Below are 20,826 nucleotides of genomic sequence, written 5' to 3'. Positions count from 1 at the left end.
AGTGCGGCAAGATATGGCCACGCTACCGTGGTCAAACTCCTGCTCGATGAAAGAGCTGGCGTCAATATTCTCAACCCAGACGGGCAAAGTGCACTATCTGTCGCGTGCCAATATGGCCATCTTGACATCGCACAATGCCTCATTCAGGCTGGCGCCACGATCGACTTGACGCATAACTCCCCACTACTCTATGCAGCCGCAAACGGGTTTAGCACTGTGGCGGAGCTGCTGCTGAGCAATCGAGCTTCGATCGACATGGCAACAAACGATGGCCGGACCCCTCTGATGCTGGCTTCGCTATACGGGCGAGCAAACGTGGTGCAAGTGTTGCTGCATTATGAAGCATCGGTCGACGATCAGTGCTCGAATGGCACAACAGCTCTAATGCTTGCGTGTGCAAACGAGCATATCGAAACGGTACGAGCTCTGATCGACGGAGGTGCATCCGTCAACTTGCAGGCGAAAGACGGGGAGAGTGCGGTGATGCTAGCCTCGAGACAGGGTCATGTCGCCATTGTGGAGCTTCTTTTGAGCAATGGAGCGACCACCAACCTGGTCAATAGCAACGGGGAGACCGCGCTGATGGACGCAACGCATAAAGGACACACAGAGGTTGTACAAGTATTGCTGCGAAATGGAGCACGAGTAGATCAGCAGCGTCCGGACGGAGTCACTGCGCTGCTTCTTGCCTGTGGACCAGGGCACCTTGACACCGCTCGGGCGTTACTAGGAGGCGGTGCGTCTATCAACTTGGAGAATGAAAATGGCATTAGTGCGTTGGGGTTGGCTTCGCACTGGGGCCACATCGAATTTGTTCAGCTGCTGCTGAACAATCAAGCGGGCGTCAATTTGACTAGCAAGAGCGGCTGGACCGTGCTAATGGCCGCTTCGCGACAGGGCCACACGGATATTGCGCAGTTGTTGCTGGAACATGGAGCTCAAGTGGATCAGCAGAATCCGAGTGGAGCAACGGCTCTAGTGGCTGCGTGTGAAAATGGGCACTACGATACTGCTCGAGGCTTGATTGAATGTGGCGCATCTATCGATTTACAGGATGAGGATGGATATAGCGCGTTAATTGTCGCTTCTTGGCGAGGGCATGCCAGCATCGTCGAGTTGCTTTTGGTCAATCGAGCGTCCATTGACTTGGCGAACAACAGAGGCATGACTGCACTAATGCTTGGGTCGCAACAAGGGCACACGGATGTTGTGTCCCTCTTGGTGAGAAACAGAGCAAATGTCCACCACCACAACTCGCATGGCTCCACAGCTCTGCTATTGGCAAGTGAACACGGCCACCTCGATGCCACACGTGCTCTCATTGAGCATGGTGCCAAGGTTGATGTGAAAGACGCTGACGAAGACGATCCACTCCTGGTTGCCGCGATGTTCGGTCATGGGGAGGTGGTGAAGCTGCTGATGGAGCACGGAGCCTCAGTCGACGGTTTCAACAAGGCCGGAGCAACGCCACTTATAAGCGCTGCCCAAAAAGGTTTCACAGACGTCGTTGCATTGCTTCTGGCAGCGGGAGCCAACATTAATCAACCAAACGGTAGTGGTGCGACTGCTTTACAAGTTGCAAGCGAACACGGTCATTTGGAGGTCGTGAAAGCCCTTGTGGGGCGTGGGGCGACAATGGAGACGACAGATAACAGCGCATTCAAGGACGTGGTAGAGCACTTGACTTCGTAGATGTCGATTCAAACCAAATGTTGCAACGAGGTTGGTGATAGCTCGATAGGTAAGCCTACATAGGTAGGATTCCTAGTCTAGCAAGCGAGAAATGTGCGAATATGTCAAGTTGCTCACACTTACCTGCGTTGCCACAGTTCAACGCTTGTAGGGCTGCACTATAATACATACTGCACTATAATACATATGTACATGTAGTGCTCCTAACAAAATGAATCCGTAGCAGCCGCACGACGTCCTCGTGTTTATCCGCCTACCTAGCGCTTCACGATACCCCCAAACTGTTGTGACAACGGATTCAAGTTCCCATTTGACCCCAACACTACAGTAGAGGTAAAACTTAAAAAAAATAGCATGCTTCTCCTACGTCGGCCCACGAATTAGCTGCACGGGACATCGGCACCTGACGCAGGAGCTATAGTGCCAAGCGTGCAAGCTTGGCACTGCGTTTCTGATGTCCGCACCTTGCGGTGAAGTTGATGCCCGATCGGCATCGCTCGGGAGCTGCGACGCGGCATCCATCTCACCGCTCGCCGCAGCAGCAACCGTCGCCACCGCCTCGAATCTGCAGCAACAGCCCCCCCCCCATCTCGTCTGCAAGTCCGTCCGCGCGGCCTGCACCGGCAGCAAATAGACTCGCCCCCAGTATGCACGCCGATCGACAATCGGACACGCGTTTCTCCGCCGACGCGCAAATCCTTTCCCCGGCCGGACGGCGAGCGCACCAAGCAGCCAAAGCCACAGACCAGCGAGCGGACCATTTCGCCGGGTCACTGGTGCTTGGTGGCAAAGCCACGCTTCAATTTGTGTACACTTGGTGTGCGCGCACATCGCCGGGCCGTTTGGTGCTTGGGTCGGCCCCCTCAAGTAGCAACCATGAGGTTTTATTGCCGTGCGAGCTTTGGGCCGGCCAACTTCGAGTCGCCTTCGGTGGTTGCGATCCTCCTCATTCTCGGATTCCCCGTCCAAGCCTCAAGCCCCCTCAAGTACCAGCACAGTAGTGACCATGGCCTTCCGTCAGGTGTTCAAGACGCAGGCGCGCCACATGAGCTCCGGCTCGCGCAAGTTCTTCGTGGGCGGCAACTGGAAGTGCAACGGCTCGCTGGGCCAGGCGCAGGAGCTCGTGGGCATGCTCAACACGGCCAAGATCCCGGCCAACGTGGAGGTGGTCGTGGCCCCGTCGCAGGTGCACGCCGCCACGGTCAAGGCCGCGCTGCGGCCCGACGTGCGCGTGAGCGGCCAGGACGTGTGGAAGCAGGGCAACGGCGCCTTCACGGGCGAGACGTCGGCCGAGATGCTCAAGGACCTGGGCGCCGAGTACACGCTCGTGGGCCACAGCGAGCGCCGCGAGAAGGGCGAGACCAACGAGGTCGTGGCCAAGAAGGCCGCCTACGCGCTCGAGAAGGGCCTGGCCGTCATCGCCTGCATCGGCGAGACCAAGGAGCTCCGCGAGGCCAACCAGACCGTGGCCTTCATCACGGAGCAGCTCGACGCCTACGCGGCCGAGATCAAGGACTGGACCAACGTGGTCATCGCCTACGAGCCCATCTGGGCCATCGGCACGGGCCTTACGGCCTCGCCCGACCAGGCCCAGGAGGTGCACGCCAGCATCCGTGCCTGGCTCAAGGAGAAGGTGTCCCCCGAGGCCGCCGAGAAGACGCGCGTCATCTACGGCGGCTCGGTCGGTGCCAAGAACGCCCCCGAGCTCTCGCAGAAGGCCGACATTGACGGCTTCCTGGTCGGCGGCGCCTCGCTCAAGCCCGACTTCCTGCAGATCATCAACGCCCAGAACCCCACGGACAACGTCGGCGGCGCGGTGAACGTTGCCATCAACGGCTTTGGCCGCATCGGCCGCCTCGTGCTGCGCGCTGCTGCCAAGAACCCGCTGATCAACATTGTGGCCATCAACGACCCCTTCATCTCCACGACCTACATGGAGTACATGCTCAAGTACGACACGGTGCACGGCCGCTTCGGCGGCGAGATCTCGCACGACGAGCAGCACATCTTCGTGGACGGCAAGCCCATCCGCGTCTTCAACGAGATGAACCCGGCCAACATCAAGTGGGGCGAGGAGCAGGTGCAGTACGTGGTGGAGTCCACGGGCGCCTTCACGACGACCGAGAAGGCGTCGGCCCACCTGCAGAACGGCGTGGAGAAGGTGGTGATCTCGGCGCCGTCGAGCGACGCGCCCATGTTCGTGATGGGCGTGAACCACGAGCTGTACGAGAAGAACATGCACGTGGTGTCGAACGCGTCGTGCACGACGAACTGTCTGGCGCCGCTGGCCAAGGTGGTGCACGACAAGTTCGGCATCAAGGAGGGTCTGATGACGACGGTGCACGCCGTGACGGCGACGCAGAAGACGGTGGACGGTCCGTCGAAGAAGGACTGGCGCGGCGGCCGTGGCGCGTGCTTCAACATTATCCCGAGCTCGACGGGCGCCGCCAAGGCTGTGGGCAAGGTGATCCCGGACCTGAACGGCAAGCTGACGGGCATGTCGTTCCGTGTGCCTACGGCTGACGTGTCTGTGGTGGACCTGACTGCTCGTCTGGTGAACCCCGCTTCGTACGACGAGATCAAGGCTGCGATCAAGTCGGCCAGCGAGAACGAGATGCAGGGCATCCTCGGCTACACGGAGAACGCTGTTGTGTCGAGCGACTTCATCGGCGACTCGCACTCGTCCATCTTCGACGCTAGCGCTGGCATTGCTCTGACGAACGACTTCGTGAAGCTCGTGTCGTGGTACGACAACGAGTGGGGCTACAGCTCGCGTGTGCTGGACCTGATCGAGCACATGGTAAAGAACGAGTAAGTTTGCTCGCCTGGTGCAGCTACGTTCAGCTTGAAGTACGTGCTGGCGCGTTTGGTGGTTGCACACCCCATGGTACATGAGGGCGACGCAGCTCTCTAGAGTTTGTTGTACCGTGCGGAGTGCTCACAGCCTTCTTCTTAGCAGAGCAACGTCGACGAGTTTGCTGTTGTCTGTATCAATAGAAGTATGAAATTCATCCAACTCGCGCGTTGTTTAACATGTCAGCGGGCGAGTCCATTTATCCCTGCCAACGGTGACTTGACTTGCCAAAGCGCGCTGACGTACTTGCGCGGTTGTCGGTCGCATTGATGGAGGTCGCATCCTCCTCACCGCTCGTATCCTCGCAAAAAAATCACTGCCGTGGACGTGAAAGCCACGAGCAATCGAGCGTATCGTGCATTGCCATCCCTCGAAGCGAAAGCCATCGCGCGAAAGACGTCAAGAGGCTTTCGTGTCGGGTATGATGGCCATGCGCAATCGCCAAGATACTCAACGTGAATCAAGCATCGGGATCAGGGCGTCAGCCGCACCAGTTCCCTCCTATACCCGCGGCACGAATGCCACGCCCCGCCACGACCGCATCCGTTTTACTCAGCACTGCTGAGTCAGCAGACCTCGCCAAAGCACCAGAACGACAATAACGGAGACTTTTAGCTGTACCAGTTCCACGCCAACGTTTGCCTCGGAATCTCCATCGACAAGCAAGCAATTGGCAGCGCGCGCGTCCGAGCCAGAGAAGCCTCACACGGGAGCAAATCTCTTCATGGCCCGCGGCGCGCACTGCGTTTGCAAATCCTGCCCGACGAATTTGGTCCGAGACGAATGACCATATGACGACAACACGACAGAAATTAAAGCAACCACAAGGCCTAAAGCAACCCTAAAACCAGCTGGCACCCGGTAATTTATTTTAAATGACGCGTAAATGACAGGGACACGTCGCCCTCGTCATGGTCTTGCTACATATGTCTCTAAATTTAGACACGTCGTGGTGGCGTCTAACTGATGTTCTCTACACAGCAATACGTGAAACACATGACAATATGTGTCCCACATTTTCAACACTTAGCAGATTTTGAGCGACAGCAAAAATGGGGAAGAAATCGCTGGCACATGAGCTGGTGCGCGCGAGAATCGCCGAGATTGCACTCCTCAAGAAGAAGCTGGATGAGCTTACCGAGCATCTGGAAAAGCTTCTGGCAGCGCAGCTATAAATCCAAGCCCTCGTCGAAGATCGCGAAGAGAACAGCTATGCGTTAGCAGCCGTCTTGGGCGATGAAGGGGCCGACCAAGGTGGTCTCACCGCAGAGGACGACGCTGTTTCCCTCGATGTTCTACTGGAGCTGGTGGTGCGAAAAATGAAAGACTAATGCAGCATAGACTCTGTATTTAAAGGTAAATACAGACTGTGGTGTTTCTCAGAGCTGGGTCTGTAGCTGCTGCTGAATCTGGCTAGCTTTAGCGACGTCGCGTTCAGAGAGATGACGTTCTTGGGAGTAACACATGATGACCCACAGCATTTTCAATCGCATCACCTTGACGTCGTTCTTGGAAATTCTAGAAAGTTGCATCTGCAAGTTCCCCGTAAGATAGCTGTGGGCTTGGGCTACTACCATTACACCACAGCTAGCAAAATCAGGTTGTTGAGGGGCACAGATCCACTCAATCGGATCGAAGAAAAGATGGCCACGGGGGTCAGAAGCCTTGTGCCACCGCTCCACATAACCACGAAGCCCCTCCTTTCCTTCATTTTCTTTGTCTTTCGGAATTCCAGCCCGCACGATTTCCATTTCATGGTGATAGTCATCATCAATGAGCGGCTCGTACATGTAAACATGCACCCGAAGCTGGCTTGTTTTTGCCGTGTAGCGTAGGCGAAGGATAATTACCCCCAGTGGTCTGCGTGCAGATTAACGGGGTGGATAATAAAATTCGTTGCTGCAAGTGCTGTCTTAGGGAGACTTGGCCATCCGATAGCCCATGTCAGTGATGACACCACATGGCACTTCCCCACCGATCTCGCAAGGGTCTCCAAGCAAAAGTCCACAGGGCTATCATTTAGCCATCCACGACAGATCCCTCCCACGATGTTGTCAAAGCTGATCAGGACTTTGTTGGAGAGCGTCACAAATTCAGTGCGTAGCCGACATGAAGTAAACTTTGAGATAATTTCGTTCGCTCGACCTTGGTGCCGCTCGGGAACAGCATCACGCGGTAGTCCTGCAGTTGCTGTCTCCGCAGCGAAAAGATCCACGATGGAGTCAACTTTACGCCAATCTTGCTCCAGCCCCTTTCGGTCCTTTAACCATGAGGTACACTTCGCCTTGATCGCGTTGAATCCTGTTAGAGCACCTACATATTGTCTAGAAACATAAGCATGTTAAAGCAACCCTATTAAAGCAACCATATCGCTAAAGCAACCATACCCGCTAAATTTCCACAGTTTTGGATCAATCGCCAAGACGACGTCGAGAACAAGTCCTTGCTTCTTGGCCTTTTCATCCAGTACAATTGGCTGCTTCTCCTTCCGGGTAGTAGTCGTTGCTGCCTGCATTGATAGCGCGAGGTCTTGTGGAATTACAAATGTGTGCATGTAGTCCGCAGGTCGTACAATTTCCCAATGACAATCAATCTTCCGAGCTCTTAGATAGGCAACCTCCAGCTGAACAGGATACTTCGACAGCATCTCCATCACGCGCTTCAGATTTGAGGTGTTTCTGGCCCAAATCAGGAACTGATCCAAAGTCACGGCAAGTTCAGTGGGGTACTTGTGAACAGCAAGACGGTCGACTTTGAGACTGATCGTAGTTTGCCTCAGCTGTTTCGGAGTTGACCTTGACTTTCCTTGGCTTGGTGGCTTAGGAACTCTAACGACATCGACCTGGCGCACGCGCGACTCTGTGTCAGGCTTCGTAGAGCTTGAAACCTTGTCACAGCTACTCATTCCGCAGCTGTCATGAGATTTCTCGTCGATGGGGGGTCGAATTGGAGATGACTGCGAAAGGTGAGTGCGTTGTGTCGGTAACATAATTTCGTCGGACTCGTAATCGCCATAATTCATGGACATGGGGCTGCTTTCCAATGCGTCCATGAGCGTCATAGTCCCCATTGCCTCCACGGGGTCCAGAATGGAGTCTGGTACAGGTTCAGATACATCTTCTTCTTGCTTGCTATCTTCAGCAGATTCTGTAGAACTCGGTTGGGGGGCAGGGTTGACACGGTTGAGCCCTATGTCGATCGTTTCCTTCCAGGCACTTAGCTCTTGGTAGAAGTCTGCACTAGACAAATCTGACAGGTGTTCCAATAGCGGTTCCAGCATCGCTTTTGCGTATGCGTATTTTTCAGCTGAAGACAATACAACCTGGTTTGCCCGTTCACCTCGCCGTAGCCGTACGTACGCAACTTGCTTCCTAGCTTTGGTTGGCGAAGCGTTACCCCCCGCAGCATAAAGTGGTTGTTCTGGTTCAGCTCCAGTGTCGTTCGGCAACTTTACTTTCGGCAACCTTAACTTGGACATCTGCACAATTGGCTGTAACATTTCCGCTGCAGCCGTCAATTCGTTTTTCACTTCCAAGGTCTGGAACGTACTCCGCCGATCATGAATTGCCATAGCTGGAAGCAGTTTGAAGCCATGCCCCTCGCGTGCTAAGTGCATAAGATGACGACATGGTAAATGGTGACTGCTATAAAATAGACAAGTACACGTCCACTCCACATCGTGACAGCGAAAGGTTTGATTCCCGCAATAAGTTTTCCATTGTGAAGGACTCGACGCTGTACGCTTACAAGTCGCATCTGCCATGAAGTTCACAAATCGTTCCCACTCTTTTCTCACTTTCTCGAAGATGTCAGGGTACAATCGAGTTGCTACCGTCCGGAGAAACATCGGTATGGTTTTAGGAACGGGCGAAGTCGAATGGTGCTGCGCGATGACGAACCCGATCTGCTGAGTTATCATGATTTGATGCTGCACCAAGCCCGCAATAGTCTTGTCAATTCGTGTCTTGTGCCCCAACAGTATTTTCACTTGATTCCAGTTTGACTCGATCCTGTTCGTTGTAGTATTCCCAGTCGTGAAAAATTTGCTGCGAGCAAAGTTCGCCGACATGTCTCGACACGAATCCCAGTTCTTCAAAGTACGAGAATAAAGCTTGTTTCTTGTTGTCTTCGCAGTATTGCTTCAATGCACCGTAACTAGAATCGTAACCTGTCTCTGTGGAGCTGCATATGGTTTGTTTTCCAAAGTTAGCGTTACCACAAGAATCATAAATAGAACCTGTTGCGTACCTGTACAGCGTTTTTATCATCAGGTTGAGTAACTCGTCGCGTTCAGACACCTTCAGCTTGTATGGGGCCCGCTGCATTACCTTCTTCCAGTTTGAAATGGCATGGAATTGACAAAGTAAAACTTTCGCAGCAGGAAATAGTGTTTTCAGCACCCTCCACTCAACGAAATCTTTGTCGATCACAATGGAGGATATCATCCGCCAACTTGGGTTCTTCTCTTGGAAATACTCCAGGATTGTTGTCATCATCGGAGCTCGTTGGTTGAGGCATATGCAGTCTACAACTGGGAACCCTCTACCAGTAGCGGTTGTGACGACCAGACTCCCTGAAATATCCAACACACAACAGTAGAAAATCACTTTGTTAATAAGGTTGCTATATCATCGATATGGTTGCAATAACTACGCAAGGTTGCCGTAACAAAGATAAAGTTGCTATACCGAACAACTCATAAGCACCCAAGTGATAGCCCAAATTGTTCGTGCCGTGAGTGAAATCCATCGTAAGAGTGTCGCCCCAGCGCTCGAACATCAACTTCTGCACATTTGTTTGCATCACGATACCGCATGTCACGTCCATTTGGTCTTGAATAACAAGGACGTCACTACCGTCTAACTGGCGGATAGCTTGCAGCATGTCTTTCAAACGGGCCTCCGCTGCGTCGTGCCCCATAATACTGCGGATCAGACTACGGGTCTGTTGAGGTGTTATTTTGCAGCCTAGCAAACACACAAAGCGCGAACAGTAACGTAAGTATCACTTCAGCATATCATATATAAAACTACGCACCGATTCTCTCATTCAGGAAGTTCGTGATGTGCTTGGAAGAAACACTAGCATCCGTTAAAGTCTTAACATCTTCGAGATCTTGCTCGTCCAACGGAAGTGTCTTTGTTGTCAGGTACAACGATGCTTGCGTTCGGGTGGTCGGGTGCGTGTGGGTAAAGTTCTGATTATCAACAGCGACATGTGAGAAATACTAACAAAGCAAACAAATACACGAAAAGGCAGATACCTCGTTTCTTATGACAATTCGAAATTTGCCATTTTCCGTCCGCTGAACGGTTGGTGTCATGCGTGCAGGACACCCGCAATAGTTGCCTTTTCTATTGCGATGTCCCTTGGAGCGCGACGCTTGCGAAACACCGTGTGTACAGCGGAGGACCTTGTGACTCCAATTAAAACGTGAAGGGATTTGGTCCCGATGATTGCTGCATATGAAAGGGGGTTTCGATAATAACTTAAATGTCTCATCAAACAGAGGTCACACATACCTGTTGTACTGATTTCGTGTCTCCGAGCTTCGTACTCGAAACTTGAGGTGGTGCTTCTGCTTGTATATTTTCAAGTGTGCGTTGAACTTGCTCCAACTCTTGATAATCGCTGGGGTAAAGGGCGGAACGGGGTTGATAATTTCTTCGCGCTCTTCGTTGATCTCCCGCAACTCGTCAAGGTGCTTGCTTGATCGCTTCCGCGGTATGTACTGCTTGTTCCGCTTGGATAAACGTGGGACCGAATCAGCGTCGACAGACTCGTGAAGCTGCAGCTCCGCCTTACGCTTTTTCGCGAAAGATTGGGCTTCATCCCCAGCAGAAAGCTTGCATTTGGCCAGAGCGGTATCTATCGATTCCAAAGTGAATGTCAATATTAATGATAGCGCAACCTTTTTGCTTAAAGCAACTTTAACGAGAATACCTGGTGTTTTCTTGCGTGCTGTGGCTTTCTTTCTCGGCTCGGGGCTCTGTTTTAGTGTCCTGCGTTCTAAACAAACTAAAAAAAATACACAATACATTATCAGTTCAACTGAATCAGTATCAACAATAATCCAAACGAGTCTTACCCGCTTCTGCTTCGTCTTCTGTGCTGGATTCTCCGTCGTCGTCTGCCTCCTCTTCATCGTCACTCCCCTCCTCTTCATCGTCGTCGTCACCCTCCTCTTCATCGCTATCGCTCTCCTCGTCATCATCGACCTCTTCTTCGTCTTCCTCCTCTTGGTAGCAATCCTCCGCCTCTTCGTCGCCGTTGTCTTCCTCATCCTCCTCATCCAGAACAAAGTCTTCGTCTTCGTCGTCGTCTTTTTCAATCCCGAGAGCGGCGTACATGTAGTTTAGCTCCTCGTTTACGTTCCGCAGCTTTCGGCCTAAACAATACATACCGACAGAATTCAAACAAAATGTGAGGCACGTAGATACTCTCGTTGCCACCAACATGGAGCATACTGATTACCGTTTATAATGGCTCCCCCCGCAGGAGCCATCGGTCCCCCCTCGCCGTTTGGTGCTTGGCTGATTCGCGAGAGGTGCGTGCCCCACGTGGCCTCCGTTCAGCAGCGCGATTCTTAAAATGAGCGGCTGTGAGGTGGCGCACTTAATGGCATCGTACCTAATCAGAAGCGCACTTTAGCGTGATTTGCGTACCTAAGGGCTTAATGGTAATTTAGACATTTAAATTACGCTCGTAATTTTTGAAATCCCTAAAAGCAACCATACATGTCTCAGAATGGTTAAAAGCAACCATACTTATGGTTGCTCTAACCACTCCCGTCCGAGACTGCTCAGTGCGCAGTAAAGCCGCGCCGACCAAATCACATAAATTGTCCGCTGGTGCTTGGTGTCCGCCTCAAGATTTGTATTGCCATACTGAGCGCCAGTGTGTCTCCAAGCACCACTACCCCTCATCGAGCAATCGATCCTTGGAATAAAAAACCTCGCCTTGAAGTCGGATCCAGCAACTCACGTGCCAGTGGTCTCCGCTATCGACCGTCGGGTCGAGTCATTCCTGGATTCGCCCTCCAAGCCACACACTTCATCACCGCCCAAGCCTAGCCATGGTCAACGTCGCCATCAACGGATTCGGCCGCATCGGCCGCCTCGTGCTGCGCGCCGCCGCCAAGAACCCCAAGATCAACGTCGTGGCCGTGAACGACCCGTTCATCGCCACCAAGTACATGGAGTACATGCTCAAGTACGACACGGTGCACGGCCGCTTCGGCGGCGAGATCTCGCACGACGAGCAGCACATCTTCGTGGACGGCAAGCCCATCCGCGTCTTCAACGAGATGAACCCGGCCAACATCAAGTGGGGCGAGGAGCAGGTGCAGTACGTGGTGGAGTCCACGGGCGCCTTCACGACGACCGAGAAGGCGTCGGCCCACCTGCAGAACGGCGTGGAGAAGGTGGTGATCTCGGCGCCGTCGAGCGACGCGCCCATGTTCGTGATGGGCGTGAACCACGAGCTGTACGAGAAGAACATGCACGTGGTGTCGAACGCGTCGTGCACGACGAACTGTCTGGCGCCGCTGGCCAAGGTGGTGCACGACAAGTTCGGCATCAAGGAGGGTCTGATGACGACGGTGCACGCCGTGACGGCGACGCAGAAGACGGTGGACGGTCCGTCGAAGAAGGACTGGCGCGGCGGCCGTGGCGCGTGCTTCAACATTATCCCGAGCTCGACGGGCGCCGCCAAGGCTGTGGGCAAGGTGATCCCGGACCTGAACGGCAAGCTGACGGGCATGTCGTTCCGTGTGCCTACGGCTGACGTGTCTGTGGTGGACCTGACTGCTCGTCTGGTGAACCCCGCTTCGTACGACGAGATCAAGGCTGCGATCAAGTCGGCCAGCGAGAACGAGATGCAGGGCATCCTCGGCTACACTGAGGAGGCCGTTGTCTCGAGCGACTTCATCGGCGACTCGCACTCGTCCATCTTCGACGCTAGCGCTGGCATTGCTCTGACGGACGACTTCGTGAAGCTCGTGTCGTGGTACGACAACGAGTGGGGCTACAGCTCGCGCGTGCTGGACCTGATCGAGCACATGGTCAAGAACGAGTAAGCGCGCACTCACACTTCGCGCACGGGCCTCTAGCTTGTTAAAATCTTCGTAAAAATACAGACAAAAAGCTATTCACCGCGAAGCGTCTCCATTGCATGGGGTGCATCCACTTTTTTGTTCATTTTCAAGGACCTTTTCCAGTCATCGTAGGCAAAGACAAGAAGGATAGTTCTAGGGGTTCCGTACTTGTGTCGTGGCAATGTTAGCTGGATGCTGAATTCTATCTACCCAGTGCGTCTATTACTAGCTGACTCAGACCGGCGTTGTCGTTGTCTGGCGTTCTTCCAGTGCCCCACCGCTGTCCAGGAGGAGTCGCACAACGTCCAAGTGTTTGTGCTCATTTGCCACCTGCAATGCCGTCGCCCCGCTGGAGTTTGGGGTGTTGGCATCAGCTCCTGCTGCTAGAAGCAACGCGGCAATATTAACATGGCCATTTTGTGCCGCACTCGTAAGAGGGGTTTGGCCAGCCTTGTTGGTCCTCTCTATCGCTGTTCCGTGCTCTACAAGCAACTTTACTATCTCATAATGCCCCGATATTGCGGCAACCATTAATGAATCGTCTTCGTCAGCGTCCTTCGCGTCAATTTTTGCGCCATGTTCTACGAGAGCACGCACGACGTCGAAATACCCATACTGACTAGCAATCAGTAGAGCTGTCGACCCATGCCGATCCGCCTGGTCAACACGCGCTCCGTTTTTCAACAAACATAATACAACATCCACGTATCCACTCTGGGATGCAGCCATGAGTGGGGTCCAGTCTTCGCTGTTCGTCAGGTTAACGTTAGCTCCTTTGTTCAGAAGCAGCTCCACAATACCCACGTGGCCTCTGAACGCACTCGAGATCAATGCGCTATCTCCATATTCGTTACAGATGTCGACGGATGCACCACCCGCGACCAGGGCTCTCGCAACATCCAAATGCCCATTTTGACTGGCAATTATCAGCGCTGTCACGCCACTTGGACACTTCTGATCGGTCGAGGCTCCGTGCTGCAAGAGCTGCTGCACCACAGCCGTGTGGCCGTGATCGGACGCAACCATTAGCGCACTCCAGCCTGCGTTGTTCGTCAAATTAACGTCAACTTCACAGCTCCAAAGCCCATCGTCCATTGCAACTTCTAGTTCATTGGCAATGGTCACTCCATTTAGGCGTTGTTGATCAATCCGAGCTCCGCGATGCAAGAGCACCCGAACTACAGCAGCGTGACCATTATCGGAAGCTACCATTAACGCGCTCCAGCCGCCATTGTTCGTCAAGTTAACGTTAGCTCCATTGTTCAGAAGCAAGTCCACAACATCCATGTGGCCTTCAATCGAAGCCAGAGTCATTGCACTGTTTCCGTACTTCTCACGGACGTCGGTGGATGCGCCACACTCGACCAGGGCTCTTGCAACATCCACATGGCCATGCTGACTAGCAACAATTAGCGCTGTAACTCCATCGGGTCGCCGTTGGTCAATTAGAGCTCCATGATGCAAGAGCACCCGCACAACAGCGATGTGTCCATACTGAGATGCTACCATTAGCGCGCTCCATCCTTCGTTGTTCGTCAAATTAACGTCGGCGCGACTGTCTAGAAGCAGCTCCACGACAGCTGAGTGGCCTTTAATACAGCCCCATACCAACGCGCTATTGCCATATTCGTCTCGGACGTCGACAGAAGCACCCCCATCGATCAGTGTTCTTGCAACTTCTACGTGCCCCAGTTGACAAGAAATTATAAGCGCGCTGGCCCCCATTTGACGCTGCTGGTCGATCTGAGCTCCGTACTGCAAGAGCACACTCACCACATTCATGTGACTCCGTCCCGACGCTGCCATTAGTGGCGTCCAGTTCTCGTTATTCGCCGAGTTAACGTCGGCTCCGTTCTTCAAGAGCAATTCTACGATCCCGACGTGTCCCTTGACAGAGCCCCAAATCAACGCGCTATCTCCGTGTCCGTCGCGGATGTCGGTGGACGCGCCACACTCAACCAGGGTTCTTGCAACATCCACATGGCCATGTTGACTAGCAATCATAAGCGCTGTCACTCCGTTGGGACGCTGTTGGTCGATCGGAGCTCCGTGATGCAAGAGCATCCGCACAACAGCAATATATCCATACCGAGACGCCGCCATTAGCGCACTCCATCCTTCGTTGTTCGTCAAAGCAGCGTCAGCGCCGTTGTTCCGAAGAAACTCCACGATACCCGCCTGGCCTTTCAGCGCGCCCCACACTAAGGCGCTGTTTCCGTGTTCATCGCGGACGTCAATGAATGCACCCCCGTCTATCAATGTTCTCGCGACATCCACTTGGCCCAGTTGGCTGGCAATTGCAAGCGCTGTTACTTCATTCGGACGCTGCTGGTCGATTCGAGCTCCGTGCTGAACGATTGCTTTGACGACATCGAGATGCTCTCTCATGCATGCTACGGTTAGTGCGCTTTGGCCGGCATAATCGAAAATGTCAACTCGAGCTCTTTCATCAAGTAACAGATTGACAACATCGATGTGCCCATTCTGAGCCGCACTCATCAGCGGAGTCCTGCCTTTCGTGTCGGGCTTGTCAATGTCGTCATGATACTTGAGCAGCTTCTTCACCACCTCCAGGTTGCCTTGCTCACACGCAATTCGAAGTGCTGTGTCCCCGTTACGAGGCTTTTCGTCAATTGAAGAGTTTAGAGCCGTGTTTTCCGGGTCACTACCAGCTTGGGGCGCCGGACGGTCGTCCCCCCTGAAGTCTGGTCCAGCGCGTTCGTAGATCAGCTGCGTGAATTCAATGTAGCCGCTCATATACGATACGGTCAACGCCGACCAATTCTGAAAGTCGCCACACAACGAGATATCTGCGCCGTTATCCAAAAGAATCCGTACGACGGCCAACCGCTTGTACCAAACTGCCGTAAGTAGCGCAGTTCCTCCGCTGGGCAGTCGTGCGTTGATGTTGGTCCCTCTCGAAACTAAGAACTGCACGACATCTGAGTGACCAAGCTGTGCAGCAGTGATCAACGGGGTGTAGCCTGCGTCGTCAGCCACTTCAAGGTCAGCTCCAAAGTTCACGAGCATCACAACAACATCCACTTGGTCGTGTTCACAGGCAATGTTCAGCGCCGATGCCCCATTTGGACCTCGAGCATTGATATCTGCGTTATTTTCCAGTAGGCATTGTATCACTTCCAAGTGACCCCTCTCCGCAGCCTTCAGGAGTGCATTCAAACACTGATCGGGGCCTGACCCAACAAAAGTGCTAGATTCAACCACAAGTCGAACTATTGAGGAATGCCCACTGCTAGCGGCCATGATAAGAGCCGTATCCCCATGTCGATCATGTGAATCAAGCGAAGCTCCACCCTCTATGAGGACTCTGGCGACGTTCACATGTCCGTATTGGCAAGCAATCATTAGCGCTGTCACTCCATTTAGACGCTGTTGGTCGATCCGAGCCCCGTGCTTCAGAAGCACCCGCACAACGGCGATGTGACCGGAGCGAGACGCGACCATTAGTGCCGTCAGATCAACGGCGTTAGTCCAATTAACGTCAGCTCCATACTCGATAAGCAACTCGGCGACAATCGCATGGCCTTTGATGCAGGCCCATATCAAGGCACTATTACCATATTTCTCGCGCATGTTGACAGATGCACCCGCGTCGAGCAGCGTTCTCGCAATATCAGCGTGGTCCAGTTGACTAGCAATAATGAGCGCTGTCACTCCATTGGGGCGCTGTAGGTCGATCTGAGCTCCATGGTGCACGAGCCTTTCCGCCACAGCCAGGTGACCGTATTGAGATGCGGCCATTAATGCACTCCAGCCTTCGTTATTTGTCAAGTTGACGTCTGCTCCATTCTTTAGAAGCAGCTCCACAACGCCAACGGGGCCTTGGGTAGAAGCGCTTATTAGGGCCGTAGCTCCGTCTCCATCCTGCACGTCAATCGATACTCCACTCTCAATCAAGGACCGAACAACCTCGAGTTCTCCGTGTTTGCAAGCGTTGTGCAAGTGTCCACCCAGCAACTGTCCTCGCCTGACAGGAACTCGGCCATCTTCAATTGATCGCTCGACCGCTTCTGCACCGGAATAATCTGCCATCGGGGATGTCGGCTCCGCTGAGTCGTTTTGTTTTACTCCACACGATTTCTCCGCAACTGCGCGGCTGTCTTGGTTGTCTTCCACCTCAATGTCCAGCAGGATGTCAGAATCCCCCGGACGCTCCTCGTTGGGGTCTGCTGAGAGCTTGTCTTCATGAAGCGCAGTACGGTTGGACATACAGTATGCGGCTGAGCCCCCTGCCCGATTAAAGAGTGACCCCGTACCTGCTACCAATGATTTGTAGCCATTGTCGTCTGAAACACCAACTTGCGATTAAGTGGGGTCAGCACCGAGAGCAGCACGTCAAGCGCCTTCCTGGCCACCGTGTGAAGATCAGCCCACCCGTAGAACGGCCCACCTCTAGTGATCTAAGCTCGTCCAGGAAGGCTCAACATCTTCAACTCTTCAGTTGCATCTTGGATCACAAAAGTTGCAGATTAAGGGGGGTATTGTGCCACACAATCGACACACAACAATAATAGCGTGAAGAGCTCCAAGAGATGTCGCTCTTGGTGCCGGACTACGCGAGCTCGTCGGAGGACGAGTCGGGGCCGAGCGCGCCGCCGGCCCCTTCCGTTCCTGCCCCAGCGCCTCCTCCAGCTCCTGCTCCACTCGCGTCCAAAGCCGCAGCGTCCCCGCCCAAACCGAAGAAGAGCAAGAAGACGAAGACGAAGACGAAGAAGCGGAAGACCAAGACGACGTTGTACCTGCCGCCAGATATCCAGCGGCTGCTGGAGACTGGGACCAGCGGCGGAGCGCTGTCCGACGACAGCGACGACGACAACGAGCTGCTGGCCAAGCACAAGCGCGCCAAGAAGGCGGCCAGCAAGCGGCCGAGGCCAGCAGCCGCCGACAAGGAGTCGGTGCTGTCCTTCCTCCCGCCGCCGAAGCACGAGCTGCCGGCTGCAGAGACTGCAGCGCAAGCTTCTATTGCCCCTGAGGTCGAGGCTGCAGCTGCAGTGGAGGAGCAGAAGCAGGAGGCCGCAGAGGCTCGAGCAGGTCAGCAGCCAGTGGACGAGGCGGCGGCGGTCGCGAACGCTGCGGCTTGGCAGCAGTACTACCAGCAGCAGCAACAGTACCAGGCCAGTTACGCTGCGTCGGACGGCTATTATGTAGCACAGGGAGAGGATGATGTACCTGGAGGTAGCTCCAAGCGCAGGAGGACGCGCGAGAGGGACATTGAACGTGCCCTGCAGCAGGGCCACTTTGAGACGGTGGCGGGTCAGATCATGGATGTACAGGGCCCCGCGGCCAATGCCTGGCAACCGCCAGTTGACCCGTTGACAGGTGCTAGCGGCGCGAGTGGATCTAGTGACCAGGAAATGAAGGTGAAGGCCAGCTTCTGGAACGCCCAGGCTGGCACCACGGTGTCGTCGATGAAGCCCAGTCGCCTGCAGAGACAGAAACACCAGCTGAACCAGCTTGCGTTCGACGCTAAGGCACGAGACTTTGAGCTGCTTGACAAGCGAGGGGCGTCTCTGAAGACAAAGAGAGAAACGTACGCCAAGTATGGCTGGTAAGAGAGCAAGTCGAGTCTAATGATGTGCGATACAATTGCAATTGGAGCTACCGATATACTGCTTGCATCCTCTCAACTAGCTGGGTGTTTGCCCACTGCTTATAACAAATTGAGCTTGGTCATAGCTGCCGTCTGCTCTTCCACGCTCGTAGACGCGTCAGCATCTTCGGGGAGATGTTCTTCTTCCTCTCCTTCTGTATACTTCTGCTCCTGCACCTCGTCCTCATCTTCGTCGACGCCTTCCTGCGCCTCCTGCTCCTTCTCTTCCAGGAATTCCTCAGTGAAAACTTCCATCTCGTGCTGCAGTCGCGCCGTCTCGGCCTTGCTAACCTTGCCACGGCGGCTAGCTCCTAGCGTCTTCAACTTGCGGTCGCCCTTGTGGTGCTTGCCGCTCTCACGCGGATAGACCTTCCGCACGAGCACGAGGTCGGGCAGCTCGTTCTTGAGCGAGTACGTCTGGCTCGAGCCGAAGATGGCGGATGAGAGATCGTAGCCCTTGACCGTGTCGCCCGCGGTCAAGACGCCGCCCAGGTGGGTGCGCACCTGGAAAGTCGTGTCGTTCACGCCAAAGTCGCTGGCGCGAGCCACTTCCACGTCCGCCACGACGTACTTGGACTTGCGTCCTTTGCCTGAGGTCGGCGCAGGACCGACTTGGCGCAGGTCGCGCGGGTCCACGGGCTCCACATCCAGCACGATAAACTCGACCATATCGGAGCTCGTGGCCAGCGGCAGGAACGGCAGCTTCCAGTACCTGTCCGTCGCGAGCTCGGCCTTTTGGCCGGAGACAGGGTCCAGCAAGTGCACCATGGACGTGGTGCGCGCGCACAGCGTCACGTCCGAGATGTTGCCGCAGCTCTGCGCGAACTTCCTGGGCAGCACCAGCAGGTCGTCCTTGCAGATCGGGCTGAGCTCGACGCTGTACGTGAGCTGCAGGTTGGCCGTCGAGTTGTGCACGTTCTCCGAGATCAACTTGCTGGACGACTTGGAGCGCATGGGCACGTGCGCGGATAGGAAGTGGATGAAGCGCTCGGCCGTGGACTTGGTGCCGAAGTAGAAGTCCATGCCCTCCTTGACCGCGGTGATGCCGATGGCGTCCTGGTGCGCGTTGTGCTTGAGGATCTCCTGCTCGAGCCGCAGGAACGTGCGCTTGTGCTCGGCCTTCTGGCGGATCTGCACGAGCGCGCGCCAGGTGTTGTTGTGGTACTGCTTGGTGCAGTCCGGGCACTTGATGCTGTGGATGACGAAGGTGATGACGCACGTGTTCTGCACCACGGCGTGGTTGGCCACCTCTCGCTGCAGCGTGAGCCGCAGCTTGACGCGCTTCGAGTGCGGCTCGGTCCAAATGAAGCCGGCGTCGATGAGCTTGGCCTTGCTGAGCCCCGGGATGCTCTTGAGGCACAGCGCCATGAGCTCCTTGGACTCCCAGTCGCAGCCGAGCCACGCGCCGCCCGCGCTGCTGTACTGCTGGCCCTTGCCGCGCGACTGGAAGCGCAGGCAGCCGCGGCACTGCACCAGCTCGCACTCGGTGTCGATGCCCTCGGCCACGTCCACCTCGGTCGCGATGCAGGACGCGCACATGTTCATGGCGTTGGCCTCGATCTGCGCGCCGCACATGCAGCACGAGCTGGCGGCAGACATGCAGCAAAGGGTTAGAAGGTGGAGGAGAAGGAGGTGGTGAGTGGCAATTGCAGTGGGCGGGTGCGTACATTGCCATGGTGGGAGATAGCGGAGACTTGGTGGTGGCGCCTTCTTGCCTTGGGTTGGGATTGAAAAGTGGGCGTGCAGTTGGTCCGCTAGACGCGGATTGCGTCATCAGGTTTGGCGACATCGGACCAAAAGTGAAGGTTGGACCAATTTTTGTGTCGGCCGCAGGCACCGTTCCGGCACTGTTTCTTGCGCTTCAACTTGACTGATGGGAGAAAGGCAAACCAAAGCGTAAACCAAAGCTTTGGCTTGTAGTGATGGAGACACGAAGGTGTAAGTGGAGGGGAGGACAGCAGATACGCGTAGAGATAATAGATAGATCCTACAATTGCCGCTGCTGCCAAGCACCTCGAGGCAGGTATGTGACTGTACTTTTGTCCAGCGAAGAAAAATCAGCAAGGGACGCCTGGGTCTGTTCCGCCGGCCTCATTCTGGAATTCGCAGCCAAGCCCTCACCTGAGAAATTACCGTAGCAGCGCCATGGATTTCATCGTTGATGTCTTACACCAGGTCTACGAGCTGCAAGGTAGAGCACGCCACCAGCGCCGAGCCAACCGAGAGATTTACCTGCGGGCGATGGAAATGTACACGGAGCTCCAAATGTCGGAATCCGTTCAAAACAACGGAACACTGCAGCGCACCGCCGCATTGGAGAAGTTTGCAGATAGTGTGAGGGACTTCCACAGCTACCTACGAGCATACAATAACAAGCCCAGAGTCGTCCGCCTTGTGAAAAGGTCCGAAATGGAGGAGCGGCAGCAACAAATCAACGACGAAATGGGCCAACTCATCCAGACGATGAATTTCGCCGCAACGATAGCGTCAATGAACACGGACGCTTCTGTTGCCCGGGCCAACAACAAGAAGAGATTCCCCGGTAAGTCTGTGCCGCCCAAACGGCAAGTTGAC

At 54.7% G+C, this 20,826-nt stretch overlaps 12 protein-coding genes across 12 annotated transcripts; 4 read left to right on the top strand and 8 right to left on the bottom strand.

The window, feature by feature from the left end:
- Nucleotides 1-585: 585 nt before the first annotated feature.
- Nucleotides 586-4,554, top strand: PHYSODRAFT_285408 (hypothetical protein). The gene has a single exon (XM_009524837.1). It carries the CDS (start codon nt 2,699-2,701, stop codon nt 4,505-4,507), a length of 1,809 nt encoding a protein of 602 aa, XP_009523132.1. The 5' UTR covers nt 586-2,698; the 3' UTR covers nt 4,508-4,554.
- Nucleotides 4,555-8,018: 3,464 nt separating this feature from the next.
- On the bottom strand, nt 8,019-8,615 carry PHYSODRAFT_491545 (hypothetical protein; the record flags this gene model as incomplete). Its single annotated transcript, XM_009524836.1, has 2 exons — nt 8,019-8,345; nt 8,412-8,615. Coding segments are annotated over 2 exons (531 nt in total), but the record flags the coding sequence as incomplete, so codon positions are not given.
- A 388-nt stretch (nt 8,616-9,003) lies between these two features.
- PHYSODRAFT_405596 (hypothetical protein) lies at nt 9,004-9,430 on the bottom strand (the record flags this gene model as incomplete). Its single annotated transcript, XM_009524835.1, has 2 exons — nt 9,004-9,169; nt 9,240-9,430. Coding segments are annotated over 2 exons (357 nt in total), but the record flags the coding sequence as incomplete, so codon positions are not given.
- A 145-nt stretch (nt 9,431-9,575) lies between these two features.
- PHYSODRAFT_493343 (hypothetical protein) lies at nt 9,576-9,746 on the bottom strand (the record flags this gene model as incomplete). The annotated part of the gene is made up of 1 exon (XM_009524834.1): nt 9,576-9,746. A coding segment is annotated over one exon (171 nt), but the record flags the coding sequence as incomplete, so codon positions are not given.
- Nucleotides 9,747-10,064: 318 nt separating this feature from the next.
- On the bottom strand, nt 10,065-10,280 carry PHYSODRAFT_410386 (hypothetical protein; the record flags this gene model as incomplete). Its single annotated transcript, XM_009524833.1, has 1 exon — nt 10,065-10,280. A coding segment is annotated over one exon (216 nt), but the record flags the coding sequence as incomplete, so codon positions are not given.
- Nucleotides 10,281-11,585: 1,305 nt separating this feature from the next.
- Nucleotides 11,586-12,625, top strand: PHYSODRAFT_285407 (glyceraldehyde-3-phosphate dehydrogenase; the record flags this gene model as incomplete). Its single annotated transcript, XM_009524832.1, has 1 exon — nt 11,586-12,625. Exon 1 carries the CDS (start codon nt 11,622-11,624, stop codon nt 12,621-12,623), a length of 1,002 nt encoding a protein of 333 aa, XP_009523127.1. The 5' UTR covers nt 11,586-11,621.
- Nucleotides 12,626-12,914: 289 nt separating this feature from the next.
- On the bottom strand, nt 12,915-13,283 carry PHYSODRAFT_435029 (hypothetical protein; the record flags this gene model as incomplete). The annotated part of the gene is made up of 1 exon (XM_009524831.1): nt 12,915-13,283. A coding segment is annotated over one exon (369 nt), but the record flags the coding sequence as incomplete, so codon positions are not given.
- Nucleotides 13,284-14,249: 966 nt separating this feature from the next.
- On the bottom strand, nt 14,250-14,645 carry PHYSODRAFT_488985 (hypothetical protein; the record flags this gene model as incomplete). The annotated part of the gene is made up of 1 exon (XM_009524830.1): nt 14,250-14,645. A coding segment is annotated over one exon (396 nt), but the record flags the coding sequence as incomplete, so codon positions are not given.
- Nucleotides 14,646-15,698: 1,053 nt separating this feature from the next.
- PHYSODRAFT_433245 (hypothetical protein) lies at nt 15,699-16,016 on the bottom strand (the record flags this gene model as incomplete). The annotated part of the gene is made up of 1 exon (XM_009524829.1): nt 15,699-16,016. A coding segment is annotated over one exon (318 nt), but the record flags the coding sequence as incomplete, so codon positions are not given.
- A 1,178-nt stretch (nt 16,017-17,194) lies between these two features.
- Nucleotides 17,195-18,214, top strand: PHYSODRAFT_492750 (hypothetical protein; the record flags this gene model as incomplete). The annotated part of the gene is made up of 3 exons (XM_009524828.1): nt 17,195-17,269; nt 17,390-17,635; nt 17,699-18,214. 3 exons carry the CDS (start codon nt 17,195-17,197, stop codon nt 18,212-18,214), a joined length of 837 nt encoding a protein of 278 aa, XP_009523123.1.
- A 17-nt stretch (nt 18,215-18,231) lies between these two features.
- PHYSODRAFT_350547 (hypothetical protein) lies at nt 18,232-19,927 on the bottom strand (the record flags this gene model as incomplete). Its single annotated transcript, XM_009524827.1, has 2 exons — nt 18,232-19,837; nt 19,920-19,927. 2 exons carry the CDS (start codon nt 19,925-19,927, stop codon nt 18,313-18,315), a joined length of 1,533 nt encoding a protein of 510 aa, XP_009523122.1. The 3' UTR covers nt 18,232-18,312.
- A 470-nt stretch (nt 19,928-20,397) lies between these two features.
- Nucleotides 20,398-20,793, top strand: PHYSODRAFT_490747 (hypothetical protein; the record flags this gene model as incomplete). Its single annotated transcript, XM_009524826.1, has 1 exon — nt 20,398-20,793. A coding segment is annotated over one exon (396 nt), but the record flags the coding sequence as incomplete, so codon positions are not given.
- Nucleotides 20,794-20,826: the final 33 nt, after the last annotated feature.

The sequence above is a fragment of the Phytophthora sojae genome, assembly GCF_000149755.1.
Source record: "Phytophthora sojae unplaced genomic scaffold PHYSOscaffold_3, whole genome shotgun sequence".
NCBI lineage: Eukaryota > Oomycota > Peronosporomycetes > Peronosporales > Peronosporaceae > Phytophthora > Phytophthora sojae.
Note: the sequence above shows the minus strand (reverse complement) of the source record. Positions and strands in the feature narration are given on the sequence as shown.